This window comes from Mesoplodon bidens (assembly GCF_964165515.1).
Source record: "Mesoplodon bidens genome assembly, chromosome: 2".
Lineage (NCBI taxonomy): Eukaryota > Metazoa > Chordata > Mammalia > Artiodactyla > Ziphiidae > Mesoplodon > Mesoplodon bidens.
The window spans coordinates 48,983,739-49,001,966 of NC_138177.1; the positions used below are offsets into that span (position 1 = coordinate 48,983,739).

The 18,228-nt window shown below is 41.4% G+C and overlaps 1 protein-coding gene across 1 annotated transcript in view; it reads right to left on the reverse strand.

The window, feature by feature from the left end:
• The window catches only part of LEMD1 (LEM domain containing 1), a gene marked incomplete at both ends in the record, with an annotated part of 52,347 nt that extends 35,076 nt beyond the window's left edge, over positions 1–17,271 (reverse strand). Inside the window, 5 exon segments of the mRNA XM_081257525.1 lie at positions 12,236–12,242; positions 12,545–12,615; positions 16,020–16,142; positions 17,190–17,205; positions 17,209–17,271. Of these exon segments, the coding sequence (XP_081113651.1) occupies positions 12,236–12,242; positions 12,545–12,615; positions 16,020–16,142; positions 17,190–17,205; positions 17,209–17,271 (280 nt within the window).
• Positions 17,272–18,228: the final 957 nt, after the last annotated feature.

Here is an 18,228-nt window from a genome sequence, read left to right on the forward strand (position 1 = left end):
TGAGACGTGTTTGAAACAAATGAAAAATATTAATTCTCTGCAGATAGTACAATATATACAGAAAAACCAAATGTAAATTTTAAAATTGAAAAAAATTCAACGACCAAAATAAAAAATTTATTTAGATGGGCTAGACAGCAGAATGTAGAAAACAGAGGAAAGAATCAATGTGTCTGGAGACAGACGTATATAAATCATCCAAACCAAACAAGAGAGAGAAAATAATAGACTAAAAACAAAACAAAAACAGACTCTCAGAGTCTTCAGGGATTAGAAGATCTAACACGTATGTAATCAGAGCCCCTAAAGCAGACGAAGATGGTCAGGCTAAAAAAGGTATCTGGAGAAATAATGGCTGACAATGTTCCAAATTTGGCAAAAAGCAGTAATCTACAGATTCAAGAAGCTAAATGAATTCCAAACAGGATAAACCTAAAGAAATCTATGCCAAGACTTGTCATAGACAAACTTCTGAAAACTTTTGTGATCTCAAAGGACATCATCAAGAAAGGCAACATACAGAATGGGAAAAAAAATATTGGCAAATCATATATCTGATAACAGTCTAGTATTCAGAATATATAAAGAACTCTTACAACTCAACAACAAAAAGACAAACTAACTTGTTAAAATATAGCCATATGGCTTGAATAGACGTTTCTGCGAAGAAGATATACAAAAGGGGAGTAAGCACATGAAAAGATGTTCGACATCATTAATCATTAAGGAAATGCAAATCAAAACCACAATGAGATACTACTTTACACCCACCAGGTTGGCTTTTAAAAAAAAAGTTGGGAAGTCTAAGTTCTGCTCGGAGTCTGACATGGCCGACTTCAGGGAGCTCCGCGACCCGTCCATACCACACCACTCCCCTCGAAAATATGAATGGACAAAGAAGATGTGTACATATATACAAAGGAATATTACTCCGCCTTAAAAAGAATGAAATAATGCCATTTGCAGCAACGTGGATGGACGTGGAGATTCTTTTCCACTTTGGATAGTGGTTAAGAAAGGAATTTTTTAAAAGATCACTTCTACTAATTCTGTGGGCATAACAGTTTTGTCATGCTAGATAATAGAAACCTCTAAGTAAAGCAATTCCTTGGCTCTTTACAACAAACCAGTTAAATTGGCGATGTAATTCCTAATTTAGAAGAGAAAGAAGAAGGAAGACCTAGTAAAAATAACTTGTATGAATGTACATAGTTAAATAGCAGTGAAGGTGGTAGGGGTCAAAATTTCTACCCAGGGATTCTGACTCCTGTTATGGGTTGAACTGGGTCTTCCCCCAAAGTCATGTTGAAGTCTTACTCCCAGGACTTCAGGCTGTGACTCTCTCAAGAAATAGGGTGGTTGAAGATGTAATTGGTTAAGACGAAGTCCTACTATAGTAGGATGAGCCTTCTTCAACCCAGCATGACTGGTGTCCTCATAAAAAGAGGGTAGAGACACACAAGGACAAAGTGTCTCTGTGACAAGATATTGGAATGATGCATCCTCAAGCAGGGAACTTCAGGGATGGCAGGAAACACCAGAAGCCAGAAGAAGTAAAGATGGAGTCACCTTCTACAGGTTTCAGAGGAAGCAGGGGGCTGTCGACACGTTGATTTCAGAGTTTTGGCCTCCAGAGCTGTGTGGTTTTCCAAAGGACATGATATTTAATCCAAAACCTTAAGAAAGAATAAGGATGTTCCAGGTGAAGTAAGTTTAAAGTCAGATTACTGTTTTATTTCTGTTGTTGGAGATGAAGTTGGTAGTGATGGTGGTGTTTGAATAACAGTAAGCTCAGTATGGTTTCCTTAAATTATGGAGTGTATTCTAGGGATACATGTGAGAATAAGTAAAAAAGGATCTCAGCCATATGGCTGAGGCTGGAGAGAACCTAGGCAAAGCCAAACATCCAGGCAGAGGAGGAGCGGGAACCAAGCAAAACTAAGGCCCCTGAGGTTGGACAAGGGAGGTCATTTAACATTCAAAGCAGATCTAGGAATCTTGGAAGCAAAACTTCTGAGGTTTCACTTTAGTTTTCTACCATTAATTCAAATCTGCCTCTGTGTCCACTTACTTTTCTGTTATTAATTTGCTAATTTCTCCCCATATTTTCTAGCACAAACTCCAAGAAGGGAATCAGATTGGCTCACCTCATAATCATCATTTACATTTGGGCAGTATTTTTCCCACCAAGACATGTCATAGGCTACTGGTCATCCTGTTCCGTCTTTCCAAGTCTGTCCCTCAGGAAGAGATAACAGGTGGGGCAATCTTAGGAGAGGCTGTATAGGGACACTTGTAATAACAGTTGTGAAGGGCTTTCCAAAGGACATTTGTAATAACAGTTGTGAAGGGCTTTCCATGTCTATCTAAGGAATTCTAATTTTATTATTTGGATTGCAATTAAAAGATGCTTTTACACAGGAAAAAAAAAGTTGGAGTGGAATAAGAAATGTTGGCAAGGATATGAGAAATTAGAATCCTCATATATAGGCAGTAGGAATGTAAAATGCTGCAGCCACTGTGGAAAACAACTAGCCATTACTAAAAAAGTTAAACATAGAATTACCATAAGACCTAGCAATTCCACTCTTAGGTATATATCCAAAAGAACTGAAAACACGTACTCAAATATTTGTATGTGAATGTTCAAGGTAGCACTATTCCCAATATCCAAGAGGTGGAAAGAATCCACGTGTCCATCAATGAATGAATGAATAGCAAATTGTGGTATATCCATACAATGAACTGTTAGTCATAAAAAGATACAGATACATGCTGCAACATGGATGAACCTTGAAAATCTTAAGCTAAGTGAAAGAAGTCAGTCATAAAACATCACATACTGAATGATTCTATTCAAATGAAAAATCCAAAAGTAAATTCATTGAAATAGAAAATAGATTAGTAGTTGCCAGAAGGGAATTGGGGAATAACTGCTTAATGGGTACTGAGTTTTATTTTGGGGTGATGAAAATGTTTTGAAACTAGATAGAGGTAGTAGTTTCACAGCATTATGAATGTCCTAAATGCCACTAAAGTGTTCATTTTAAAATAGTAAATTTTATGTTAAGTGAACTTAATTTCAATTAAAAATTTTTCTGATTCCTGTCATTGTACTGTGAATGTCCTTATGTCTTTTGTCTAAGGAAATACATACTAAAGTTTTGGGGAGGGAGTAAAAGGTCATGATGTCTACAGTTTAGTCTGGGAAAAAATAATAGATAAAATTATGAAACAAATGTGGTAAAAAGTTAAGACTTGGTAAACCTAGGTTAAGCCCACACAGGAACTTTTTGTTGGAAACATTCTGTAAGTTTGAAATCATTTTTTAAAATTACATTAAAAAAAAAAAAGACACCAAAGGGGAGTTCCCTGGTGGTCTAGTGGTTAGGATTCTGGGCTCTCAATGCAAAAAAAAAAAAAAAGACACCAAGAAAAGAGTGAAAAGATAAGCCCACTGGTGGGGGATGTTAGTAATGGGAGAGGCTATGCATATGTGGGGGGCAGGGGTTATATGGGAAATCTCTGTACCTTCCTCTCCATTTTGCTATGAACCTAAGACTACTGCAAAAAAATCTTTTTCTCAAAAAAAAAAAAAAAATCCCAAGCTACTAGAAGATATGTTCTACACTTAATGACTAACAAAGGATTAGTATCCAAAATATATAGAGCTCTTATAAATTAACAAGAAAAGGGTAAACAATAGAAAAATGGGCAAGAGAAATGAACAGGCATTTCACAGATGAGAAAACACAAATGACCAACAAACACGTGAAAAGATGCTCAACTTATTAATAATAAGAAAAATACAAATTATAATCATAATGAACTACCATCTTCCAACCACTACATTGACAAAAATGAAATCTGGCAATACTAAAGTTTGAAGAAGATTTAGAACAATGGAGCTCTTAATATGTTGCTGGTAGGAACATAAAATGCTGCAGCTTCTTTGCAGAGCAATTTAGCATGCTGTGTTAAGTTGAAGAGAGATATATCCTTTGATTCTACTACTAGTGGAGCAGTTCCACTCCTAGATCATTCATTCAATCAGAAAAAGATTTCTTGTACATTTACACAATGGATCATTTGTCACAATGTTTGTAGCAGCATTGCTTGTATTAGAAAAACTTGGAAATGATCCAGATGTCCAATAAATAAAGAATGGAGAGATATATTTTCATAATAAGTATATAGCAGTAAAAATGAATGAACTAGAGCTACAAATATGGGATGAAGCTCACAACATAATACTGAATGATAAAGGAAAGTTACAGAAGAATACTTACATTACATTATAATTTAAATAAAATCCATAATCATGAGAAACTAATGTCTGTGGATACTGCAAAGAAAAGGAAAAGAATGAAAACTAGAAAATTGAGGTCAGTGGTTACCTTGGGGGAAAGGAAAGAAGGGAATATGATCAGGGAGGGATACATTGGGGTCTTCAACTGAATTAGCAATGATTTTTTTTTAAATCTCTGGAGTGGGACTCTAACTACTCATTATGTGATTCTTTATAAATTTTTAGATGCGTAAGATATGTTATAATAAAATGTCAAAAAAAGTTCTCCAGGTTTGAGATTTTTTTTTTGTCCACTTGGGAAAATTCCAGGTACCCATATGCATATGTGTCAGCCCATTTTAGCTCTCATGATTTCTGCAGCATGGTTTAATGTGTGAATGGAAGGGTCACCAACAAGTGCCTCGCAAGGATTTTCTTTGCAAAGCAATCATCAGAAAGAAAGCCTTTGCTTCCATGGGTGAACAGATGTTCTAGAGTCCTTCTGCGATATTAAAAAAAGGGACACTGGGGGGAGCTGTTTCACTACTCAGGTGCGTGGTTGTTTTTCCGCCCCTTTGGCAGCTTGATATACTGGAAAGGGCAATAGAATGGAAACTGGGAGACTGGAATTCTATTCCAATTTTTCTTCTAACTCTCTGTGCTTTGGGCAAGTCATATGCCCTCTCTGCTTGTTTCCTCATCTATAAAATGAACCATATAGCCTCCTCCAAGAAGCCTTTCGGATAGTAAATTCCATAATCAATAACTATCTATAGTAAATCATGCCTGGACTCATGAATTGCGATGAATAGTGCCTGGTGCTCACAAAGCCCCAACAAGTCCCAAGAGATTAAAATAACTCAGGGATCCTCATGTGAGAGGTACAACAGGAAAATCCTGTCCCTAAAATGGATACATATATCTATACTCATAATGCTAATTATAAATTAGCTAAAGTCAGTATGGTTATATTCTTAGATGAAAGGGAAAGGAAAGCTGCGTTTCCTAAACAAATTCATATTTTTCCTACAGAAAAAGACCACCACTGCTCATAATTTGGTTTTATGAAAATGAATAAGTTTACCTTTAGTATCATCTTAGACTCATTGTAATCAGAGTTTGGTTTCACTATCTCTTCCTGCTGCTCCTGTATTTTAAAACTGGGTTCTACTACGCAGAAAGGATCAGCATGTAATCAATAATATAAAAGTATATTGATCATTAGGCATATTTAAGCATATCTACCAGGAGGTCAGTATTTTTACAAGAAGAGTTTTAAATTACATTCCTTGTAAGGATAGCATTTAGCTCCCATTACCACGTGTCATAGATAAGAATAAAGGGCTTATTAAGTAGTTATAGAATATGTAATTTACTCTTCACTTTGATCCAACTGTACTATATAACTACTACTGGGAATAAGGACGTTTTTCAATTAATTAAGAAACTATTGTAGAGATATTTAACCTGATCAGGTCTCCTAAAATCTTTACATGCAACTCAAACCACACATTTAATGGTAGTCTTAATGGTAGTATATTCCCTTGGTACATTGGGCCTTCCGATTGCAGCACTTGAGGTAGGCCCTGCACATGATAATTATAGGCCTACAAGGTATATTATCAGCAACAATAGCAACTGAGACACGGAGAGTAAAAATCCTATTAAAGTCCTGGCACAAAGACAATGAAACAGACCTCAGAACTGGAAACAAAAAAGAGACATGAAGCTTTCTTTCTCTTCCTTTTCCTTCCCTGGAATGTCAGTGTGTCCTGCACTGGAAATGTGGCAGAGGGGACATGGACTCAGAGTGTCAGCATGCCTGGAGGACAATGAAATGGGGTAGGGAGCTATGGATATGGAGGGTACTTTGGGGTGCCTGGTGGTTGAAGAACAAGAGCAGTAGGGGAGGGGACCGCATGGAGGCTTTAGTGTGCCCTGTGTCCAAGGAGGACAGTAAGGGGAGGGCCACATAGAGGTACTGGCACGTCCAGGGGTCAAGGAAGTGATGATGGGGACCATGCAGAGGAGGAGCAGGCTACTATGATTGTGAGATTGGTTACACGGAGAAAAGTAGAAAATTGGGCAAAGATGTAAACATATTGAGGATAATGGAAGGCAGGTTTCTCACTGTCAGAGAAGTGACTTACAAAAACACAGAAAGGGGAAAGGTTAGAAAGAACACTGCAACACTGGATTGTAACTGGAGGTCAATATGGACACATGGTTTAAAACTACATAGAGAGAGAGATATAAAAATAGTGATAGAGGGGCTTCCCTGGTGGCGCAGTGGTTGGGAGTCCGCCTGCTGGTTCAGGGGACGCGGGTTCGTGACCCAGTCCAGGAGGATCCCACATGCCGTGGAGCGGCTGGGCCCGTGAGCCATGGCCACTGAGACTGCGTGTCTGGAGCCTGTGCTCCGCGACGGGAGAGGCCACAACAGTGAGAGGCTCCGCGTACCGCAAAAAAAAAAAAAAAAAAAAAAAAAATAGTGATAGATGCATATGTGTATGTGTACATATACACAAACATTTATTTTCTAGCTCTGTCCACTGAGAAGGCCTAGAAGCAACCACTCTCCAGCAACCAGGAGCTCACTGAAGGCCTAGATCTTGGTTTCTGAATTGATATCCTGCAGTAAAAGGAACCAGCGTTCCTGGGGCAGAAAAAGCACAAGATGGGTCTGAAACATCTTGTTGGGCCAGAAATTAAGGAAATGCTCAAGGAATGTTGAGGACACGTCAAAAGGACACAGTATCCATCTTTTTTTTTTTTTTTTTTTTGCCGCATGGCATGTGGCATCTTAGTTCCCTGACCAGGAATTGAACCCACGCCCCCTGCAGTGGAAGCATGGAGTCTTCACCACTGGACTGCCAGGGCTCCCACTAGCCAAATCTGGGACAAATTGAGCATTAGGATAAATAATCATATCAACAGATACAACCACTGAAATGAAGAGTCAATGAACTCATACTAGTATGAATGAATGAATGAACAGACATATGAACAAACCAACCAACCAATCAACCAACAAATAAATAAATAAATGAGGGTGAAGGGAAAGTCTTCCTCACAGTAGAATACCAACTAATAAATTTAGAAGAAATAATAGAAATAGAAACTTCCAATGGGCCATCTTGATGATGGAAGCTGAATTAGGCAGTCACTTATGGGTACTGGGCTAATGGATAAGGTGTGATGAGGTGTCATTTCAGAATATCGCCCCACAAAATACTGTTCAGTTCCAAAGGGGAAAATGATGGCTTTATGGAGGAATCTGAGAGACACCAACTTTTCCAGGTGATTAAGGCTGGCATTACCAGCCGTGGAACAGAATGAGAAGAGCACAGCATCATTTCTGAGGAATTCCTGTCTGGATGCATGGCCTCTATGAAGAGTCAAAAAAAAAAAATCAGAAAAATCACCTGCAGAATGAAAGGTCTATGCTCTTTAAAACAGTCAAGGGCATTTGACAGGGAAAGACTGAGGCACTGTTGTCCCAGACTGAAGGAGGCTGAAAAGACCTGACAACTAAAGGCAACACATGTTCCTGGATTGGCCTTGGACCAGAAAGCAAAAGATATTATTGGAACAGTTGATGAAATCTGAATGGGGTCTGAACATTGGATGTTAGCATTGAATCAATGTAAATTTCATTATTTGGAGTGTTATACGGTGGTTATGTGGGAAAGTATCCTTTGGGGGTAGCAGAATACATGCTGGAAGGCTGAGGGGCTTCATGTCTACAGTTTTCTCTCAGTGGTTCAGAAAGACATAATGGTAGGGTACCTGCATGCATGCACACACACGCAAACACACACACACTAAGGACCTACTGTATAGCACAGGGAACTATACTCAATATTTTGTAATAAGCTATAAGGGAAAAGAAGCTGTAAAAGAATATATATATATGTATAACTGAATCACTGTGCTGTACACCTGAAACTAACACAACATTGTAAATCAACTATAGTTCAATAAAAAAAAAAGTGTGGTAAAAGATAACAATTAGATTATCTGGGATATGGGAATTCTATGTACTATTCTGGCAACTTTCCCTAAGTTTGAACTTATCTCAAAATAAATTATTCAAAAAACTGTTTAAAGGGGCACGGGATGGATTTAAACCTAAGATTGAGAAGAAGGAATCCTATATACTGGGAGGGCACATATGAGTTTTTTTAAAAGCTTGGTCTGCCTCATTCAACACACAGCGCTCACAGAGAACAATCTTTAGTTATATCTGTACATTTAACAATATAAATATATCTGTAGGCACCTGTAAATCACATTCTATGGCACTTGGGAGTTCAATACTAAAGATTCAATTTCCATTATATTATTTTTCACTAAGTATATTGCTTTGTATTGCAGATAATTAAAGATCATGCTTTTTATATAATAATAATATTAATGATAGAACAATACTTATTGCACTTATATAACTCTTATTATATGTCATCACTACTCTATTTTACATATGTCTACTGAATGCTCACAACACTCTATGAAGTTGAGACTATTATTAGCCGTATTTATAGATGACGAAACTAAGACACAGAGAGGGCAAGTGTCTTGTCAAAGTTAGTGGCAGAACTGGGATTTGAACCCAGGCAGTCAGACTCTAGAGTCCATATTTTTGATACACATATTCTTTGTTTACAGAGCTCCATTTAAATTTCTTCAGGACAGAAACTACAGCTCCTTTTGCTCCTATTTTCTTCCTGAAGAAGGACTAGCATAACGCCCTGTACACAATAAATAGTTGTTAACTCACAGGCTGAGATCCAGGGGTGGAAGCTCTGCTACAACCATTCCCTGGATGGTCATCAATTTGTGATGACCTAAGCATTGTCTCTCAAGGGAATACATCAAGGTATGTCCAGGAGATGCCACAGACTAGGAAGTCAGAAAGTGAGATCTTCAACATCAGTGTAGGGTAAAGTTTCCTTTCAGTTTGGCCAACAGGGACTGAGTAACTCCCTCTCCCCCCATATTCCTGGCGTTGAATTAAACATAGAGGATTCAGACATAGGTTTTTACCCTCAAAAGTTTACAGCCTAGAGCAAAAGCTCCTGGGCAGAGGGTGGAAGTAGGGGTTGATTGAAAAGGCAGATTCTTAGAACCAGACCCACAGAATCCATTTTGAGAAACTCCTAGTGGAATGTAGTATAGGACAGGTGGCAAGATGAGAAGAAGGCATTCCAGGATGGGAGAACAGAATGAACGGAGATTCTGGCAGGAAACAGCATGCTCTGTCTGGGAGAGAATAAGGAAACACCCAGATGGGACCAGGAGCGCACAACTCCCTGGGTCAGCTGCCCTCTGGGTGTTGCTTGCATCATCCAGAGTCCCTGCTGGTTAGTCTCCCCTTTCATTCTCAAAAGCATCCTGTTTGGGATGATAAATTATATGGTCACCCTACTTAAACCCCACTTTATGCAACCTCGATGTTGTAGATTATTTTGCCCCCCTACTGCCCCCAAACCCTGTTTTTTTCCTCTTTGGGGGAAGGGGACTTAGAGCCTGAGTTATACACATTGGCTTAACTCCCTCCTCCATCAGTGGAAACATAAGCTGTGTCTAGAGTCTATCTGATGAAAAAAAAAAAACAATTAAAAAAAATAATGACCTGGCTTTCTGGTGGTCTTAATCATCAAATCAAATGGCCCATATATATGACTTGATAAAACACACAGAGTATGAAAAAGTGTCCAGAAATCGACATAATCCAAATCTCAAAGTGGTTTGTAGTCCACTAGAAACCTACTAAAATGAGAGGAAAATGTGTGTTCATTGGTGTTTCAAAGAAATGCATATACTACCTTTGCAGGTACTTAGAGGACTGTTAGGTACAGACCACTGCTTTTAAGTAATTAAAGTCTATGGTGTTCGACAAGTGTCTCAATAAACACATGTTCTACCACCTTTTACATGGAAATTTAAGTGCTTATTTACATTTACTTTCAGATTTAAAGTTGAACAGCTGTCTTGGGGCCCTTCCGAGAATCAAAATGGCTTATATAAATCCTTCAGATCAAAACATTTTATGCCATTACAAACTTTCTATTAAATTCTATTGCCAATTCAAAATATTGATGTGGTTTTATTTCGGGTTTATGTAAAGCAAAGACTGAAGGGCACTGGTCCCACCTGATGCATTTTTAAATGCTCAGGCTGCTGTTTCTCCTGTAAATGTCTTTGCAGGAACTATACAAAAGGGTTTTCTGTGGAAACGAGGTTTAATGAATGGAAAGGATTCCTTTAATGAGCCATTTAGAAGATTTAAAAAATCCTTTTAGAAAATTTATAAGATATCTGAATTCCTTCATCTAATTTGAATTATGTTTAAATGGGAAGTTAAAGCTACAGCGTACTGCGGGAGTGTTTACTTGGGGGCTCCTTTTCATTTGGTATTTAAACTCAGCAAGTAGTTTAAATACTGGATCACATTTGTAAACTTAACCTGTTTGTCACTAGAGTGTTTGATGAGGTGAGCTTTGGGACCCTACTATGTGCAAGAGCCCGTGACAGCCAATGAAGGGAATGAAAGGCAACTGTAAAGGGAGGCACAGGATTGGCCTTTGAGACATTCCTTAAATGATCACAGTATTTTAACAGGAAGAAAAATGGGGAGGGGGTGGGAAAATGAAAGGAATTCCAGGAATAAAGGACAGTTGAGGCAAAGGCACATGGGAAGAAAGTGTGAGAGGTGCAGAAACAAGTAATTATGGTTTGGATCTGACGATGAGGGAGATAAAGTTACAGGAGACATTGGTGTCTCCTCATGGTGCATAGTAAGTTTGCCTCTTGTTGTAAAGTCTCCAGGCAAATTAATAATGTGATTCAATCTCTGCTGATAGATTTGAACCTGAATTGGGAAAAGTTGGAGGAAGAGGCCAGTTAGGAGGATTTTGCAATTGTTCAAAAAAAAATTTTTTTTTAAGTAGCTGAATGCAAGCTAAGATAGCAGCAGTGGGAAGAGAAGGAGGGATAGTTTTTTAAAAACTCATAATTCTAATCCATGGGACTTGGCGATTGTTTATACCTAAGGAGCTGAGGGGCGTGGAATCCCAAGACAACTCAGAGGCTTTGAGCCTGGACAGTGGGAAGGCAGTAAACCATCAGGATAAACAGGGGCCACAAATGCAGGTTGGGGTGAGTGAAAATGAGCTTGATCCTGGATACCCTGAATGTGAAGTGCTGGAATATAACCACAGGGGGAAGTATAAATACATATATCTAATCTTTGAAATGTTCATGATGACAAACATTTGTTGGGTGAATGCAGGAAGGAGGGAAAGCAGGAGGGGAAGAGAAGGAGAAGGAAGGAGCTCTCCAGGACAGAAAACAACTGGATATGCAGGCCTACGCCTAGGAGGGGTGTCCTGTGTGGAGTCATGACATAGAGGCGGGAAGCGAGGAGACAGCAAGGGAAACGATGCAGAGCGGAAGGGAAGAGGGCTGAAGACAGACCTCAGGCACAAGCTTCTTTAGGGGCCAAAAGACAAAGACTCAGCACAGAACAGGAAGAGGGTAGAACCAAGAACCTAGAGAGCACAGAGCTGCCAAAATCGAAGAAAGCAGGTGTCTCTAAATAAGGAGGGACAGTGGTCAGAAGACTGAGAAAGAGTCCCTAGAGTTGATGACCTGGAGTTTATTATGTGAGCTAATGATGTGCCAGGTCCAAGGCTAAGAGCGTTACCGGCCTTTCCCTTCCCAGCCACCCTGTAAGCGGGCGCTGCTATTAAGCGCTGCACTAGGGGAGGCTTAGATCTGTTAAGGTCGCACAACTAGCAAGTGGAAGGGCAGGGTCTCTAAGCCAGCTGGGCTTACCCAAACCTGTTACTCTCACACACCTGGCCTTGTGCTTCAATGACCGCAGTGTCCGGGAGAGAGAGAGAGAGGGAAGGGAACAGGAACGCACAGTTATTCCATGCTCACTGTGGGTCTATGTGAGACCACGGGTGGCAAAAGGAGAGAGAGGGGACAACAGCTAGAGGGGAGAGAGGGTGGCTATCTCAGGGTGAGGAGATGGCGCAGGAGGACACTGTGACTCTGGGTCCTATCTAGAACGTGGAAATAGTTTCAGAAAACAGAAACCTTCATTAAAATGAGCTGTTTTAAACTAGGATTTTACCATTGTAACAGAATGTAGTGACTCTCTATTTCCCTTCTTAATACACATGAAAAGTGCTATTTTCTATATTTAATATACGTGTAAAAGTATTCATGCATTAGAATTGTACATACTTTTTTGGGTCCCTTGTTTTTTCCTGATGAGAATATGATATTTCCTTTCAAAACGATAGTGACATTAAACTCTGGATCATGTGAAACAAAAGGAAAATAGGTCATGAGAAAATATGAGCTAGCAAAGGGAATACACACCAATGGTAGGACTGAATTCTCTCAATTGTAGGGCAAAAGATTTTTGTGAGGGGAAGAAAATTCACTTTGCCCTTCTGAGGGAAAAGAGCATTTCTACAGTGGCCTTTGTGGAACACACAGGCCTTCCCCTGGGAGCACAGGGAGGGCTTCTACCAGGGAGGCTGTCACATTTGTACGCCTCTGAGAGAAATACATTGCAGAGCCTGGGCTGGCTGCTCATCTGGGCGCGTTTTTAGTCTAGTCATTGCCCCTTCAAAGCAGCTGTAAGCCTCATGCATCCCTGATTGTCAAGATAGGGCAGGAGGATTTCTTCTGTATCCCAAGGAGCATCCAGGGGAGGGAAGGCCAAACCTGTGCAAAAAGGCTTTAAAATCAGTGGAACCGCCAGGAGCAGAAAAGGTTGTTAATCAACCCTCGGCTTCAGTCTGTGAAGAAGCATTTTGATAAACTTGGAGCAGTTGTGTGCTGTTGGACATTCAGCAGAGGTTTTAATGCAGGGGATTTTATTAATTTATTTATTTTTATTTTTTGCTGCATTGAGTCTTCTTTGCTGCACACAGGCTTTCTACAGTTGCGGCGAGCAGGGGCCACCGTTCCTTGCGGTGCACAGCCCTCTCATTGCGGTGGCTTCTCTTGTTGCGGAGCACGGGCTCTAGGCGCGTGGGCTTCAGTAATTGTGGCACGCGTGCTCAATAGTTGTGGCATGTGGGCTAGAGCGCAGGCTCAGCAGTTGTGGCACATGGGCCTAGCTGCTCCGCAGCATGTGGGATCCTCCCGGACACGGGGTCGAACCCATGTCTCCTGCATTGGCAGGCAGATTCCCAACCACTGCGCCACCAGAGAAGCCCTAATGCAGGGGATTTTAAATGAGTTCTCCAAGTCACAGATATTTGGGAAGTTTGAAAAGAGGTGAGATCATTAACGCTATGTCCACCTAGTGACAAAACAATGAGTGAAAATGAGAAAAGTCGAATCCACCCATTGTTTGGATGACCTAATGCTCAGCCTCAGGTCTGGAACTGCCCTGCCCCTCCACCACAACCCCACCCCAGGCCTGGATGTCTCTGTGAAATGCCCAAGGCTGAATTCCACAAGCTCCCATGAGTTCCATGACAACCCCTCCATTCTAATGGCACTAGGGTCTTATTGAGGGTCCTCAACGAGCAGATTCAAACATCCAATTCAGACCTGACCTTGAGAAGCAGGTTTTCTGTTTGTACTAACCACTGGCCATTGACGTTGCAGAATAGCATTACAAGAGTAGGACTGAACCAGAGCTTCCCCCTCTGACCTGATTGCCCGCAGTTGGCTAGCATCAGGTAGACAGTCTAAAGCAATGGCAAAGCTTGCAAACCCAAGGACCAGCTTTCTCCTAGCCCTCGCATAAATGCACCTCTGTGGAGGGCTACATGCTGGGAACCAGGATGGCTTGAGACCGCAACAGCTTGCTTGTGCAGATCTGACCTGCAGTCCTGGGCAGTCGTGAGCAGTGAGTGTACAAGCCTTCCTCTCTGGAATCTTCTAGTCTGACACTGCTTTTCATCAGAGGGCTGGTCTAGTCCCCTCAGCTCATATCTTTGGCAGGGAACAGAGGCAGCCCCAGGTCTGGGTCAAGACTTTGAACGCATCCCACATCCAGAAAGGGTCTGGGGTCGCCACTTGCCTTGAGGTACCCCCATGCTAACTGTTCTGCTCAGGGGCCAGTGGGGTCTGTCCCCAAACTCTGCTGCCATTTCCAAATGAGGCCATGCCAGAATCTCGGGGAAAGCTCTCAGTGCCTGCGCCACCACCAATACCAGGCATTTACAGGGGATTTTTCAGAGGGCCCTAGGTACTTACATTTTTTGTTGAACTCTTAACTTGAACTATATGAAACTGCCATTTTCTTGTAGATCAGACATGGACAAAAATGTCATATGTTCATCCTCATAATAGAAATTATGAGAAAAGTGTAGAGTATGTGGTAGAAAGAGCACAATTATGACAGCCAGACCCGGGTTCAAATCTCAGTTCTGTCACTTTTCTGTCACAGTATATTCAATATATGCGAATTCCTGCTATGTGCCTAGTGCTGTTCTAGGACCTGGACACGTAGTGGTAATGAAGACAGACGGACCTTACTCTTCATGGCACATTCTAATGGAAGCTTATCTTTGGGGGCTACTTCCTAGCTATATGATGTTGGGCCAGTCACCTGGCCTGTCTGAACTTCACCTAAGTATTGTGAAGGTTAAATGAGATAATGCCTGTTAGGCCAGAAATGCACTGATGGCCTTCAATAAGTGATAGTTTCTGTTATTTTACTGTGGCTCACATAGGACTCCTAATAAATATTTATTGGCTGAAAGAGCCTCGGAACGCATTGTGGGAATCTTCAAGCGCACCCCTAAGAGCCCAAACTGGACACCCCTGCAGGAGAACGGTGCAACTGGGGCAGGTGCCACTGAAAGGGAAACCCACGGATCCCAGAGTTCACCACTCCCGCCCTCCCTGGGACCTGGAAGAGACCAGCTGTGGTCAGCCCCCATTAAATCAGGAAGGCAGTAGGCACAGGAGGAGTTTGGGGAGGTGCAACCTAGTTCATATTTCATTTTGGTTTTTAAACTTTTTAAAAAATTTATTTATATTTTATTTTTGGCTGCGTTGGGTCTTTGTTGCTGCGCGCGGGCTTTCTCTAGTTGCGGCGAGCGGGGGCTGCTCTTCGTTGCGGTGCGCGGGCTACTCAGTGCGGTGGCTTCTCTTGTTGCGGAGCACGGGCTTTAGGCATGCAGGCTTCAGTAGTTGTGGTACGTGGGCTCATTAGTTGTGGCTCACAGGCTTAGTTGCTCCACGGCATGTGGGATCTTCCTGGACCAGGGCTCAAACCCATGTCCCCTGCATTGGCAGGCGGACTCTTAACCACTGCACCACCAGGGAAGTCCCTAGTTCATATTTCTTAATGGATGTGCAATCGTTTAATCTGAAGAAAATAATTGTCGAATTTATTGATTGAGGCAAAGCAGAGGTTGAGACCTCAAAAGAGACCTGGAAATAACCTGTAGGAACTTCCAGTTTTAGAAATCAAACACAGAGTTGGCTCTGTTTAGTAAGAGAACGTGCAGAATGACCAGTCCTTCCCCTGACAGTCTACCCCACTGAGGCACTGGCATGAATGTAGACATGGAGTTAACAGATTCCTTTTGCAGCCCAAGGGCCTATTTTCCAGGTTCTGTGTGCAAAGAGCCCGTAGGGATATTTCACAGGTCACCCTGCCTGCCATTTAAAGCTGCATAAGTCATGCCGGACAAGGTATGAGTAAGCACACAGCTGCTATCTACGGTACAGCTTCTGACGGTACCCTCACTGTCATCATAGTCCTGAGCTCTGTCCAGTTCTCTGGGTCCTTTCATCTCGGATGATGAACCAGGAGTTGAGACCAGCAATTTCAGTAACTTCTTTTCATACACTTTTCTGGTGGAAGCTGAGGAGGAATGTGGAGAGCAGTTAAGTTGCTCTGTTTGTGTATGTGATCTCACTGGATTCAAAATATTTCACAGGGGCTTCCCTGGTGGCGCAGTGGTTGAGAGTCCGCCTGCCGATGCATGGGACACGGGTTCGTGCCCAGGTCCGGGAAGAGCCCACATGCCGCGGAGTGGCTGGGCCCGTGAGCCATGGCTGCTGAGCCTGCGCGTCCGGAGCCTGTGCTCCACACCGGGAGAGGCCACAACAGTGAGAGGCCCGCGTACCACAAAACAAAACAAACAAACAAAAATATTTCACAGTTCAGGGCTTCCCTGCTGGCGCAGTGGTTGAGAGTCTGCTTGCCGATGCAGGGGACACGGGTTCGTGCCCCGGTCTGGGAAGAGCCCACATGCCGCGGAGCGGCTGGGCCCGTGAGCCATGGCCGTTGAGCCTGCGCGTCCGGAGCCTGTGCCCCACAACGGGAGAGGCCACAGCAGTGAGAGGCCCGCGTACCGCAAAAAAAAAAAAAAAAAAAAAAAAAAAAGAGAGAGAAGAAGAAAAGAATTTCACAGTTCAGGCCCTTATTCTTGTATCTTACATTATTGGCTAATTATGGCTTTTACAATAAGGTAGACCCCACAACTACTTAACTCACTCCTTTCCTTCCACCATCACTTAAGGTGGGGTCTCTGTGGATTGGCCATGGAGTCAGGCATTGGGTACATTGGGGAACAAGACTGATGAAGTTGTACATCCTATCTATGGGAAATATGGACAATAAGTACATAAACAGTTAACACAGTGCACATACTAGAAATACAAAAAGAGCCCACGGTGATATGATCACGAGTAACTGGTGTTTCACTATTGTAAAAAAAACAATCCTTTCTCTTTGGCACCAAATTTACTAATCTGTGAGTAAGAGCTGGGTTTAAAATTTTTTTTTCCTATTTCTATTTTAATGGTTTTTATTGCATAGGTTCCTTCCACTGTAAATAATTTTCAGTCTTTGGAGGTAGCTTATAGGTAATCATTGAGCAGTCTCTAATACTTGCTGCATACATACGTAGTATTGGGCCAGGTTAAAATCCAAACGTGTGAAGTTCGTTCTGTAATTCATCGTCACTCAGACACTTCACATCCACCATGGTGATAAAAGTTTGGTCTCTTTTCTGACAGTGGAATCCTTGAAATAGCAAAACATTAAGTTCCTTAAGACAGACTTACAAATGAGAACTAAAACTTTACCAGGCCACAGAAGTGTTTACGACCCCAGCTCCCCAGTCTTGAAGGCACACAAGCAATAAAGCAAAAATCACCATTCTCTGCTGTTTTTCTGTCATAAATCTCTTCTGGATTTAGTGGCCTCAGTGAAAATCTTTGGATGGGTGTCACTTTTCCCAGTGTCTTTGGGGTTCAATTATTTCTAACTTTTCTACTCAACTAATGGAAGAAAAATCTTCTGCACAAAGTGAACAAATATTTCCATTACTGCTTAGGAACTCTAAGTTAAGACCCAAGCTCTGAGAAGAAGTTAATTAAACATGAAAGAGCTGAGAGAGATTTTTCAGTGAGTTAAATAAAAGTTATTTATCCCTGCCCTCCTTTTGATGAGAGCACAGAGAGTACAGAGCATTCAGTTATTGCAAACAGTAGTCTTTTCACACTTGTAATTTAACTCTGAACATAATGAGATGGTAGTTTTTAATTAACCGCCAGCAGACTTTGTAATTGCTGAATTGGCATTTGAAAAAAGTCAGCTATTCATTCTCTGGCACACAAATTGATTTATATAGATTTAGGCAAGTCTTGATATGGCTTTCCAAATCTGCACAGCCTCAAGTTCAATCAGTTTTATTCCGTTGATCCCTTTATCCCCTAAAAGTGACCCCTCCACCTACTTAACAAGATCCTAAAAAGACAGACGCATTTGTCAAACCTTTTAACAAACCTTTTAATTCAGGAGTTTATTTATCGTACCTCGTTTTTTTTCTGTTTCCAGTCTTTTTAATGTTGCAGTGAAAATGACTGCAAGACATTTACTCAGCATAGGAGGATCTGGACCAATTTCAAGTGATGACTTTGCCTTTATTGGTGGTCAGTCA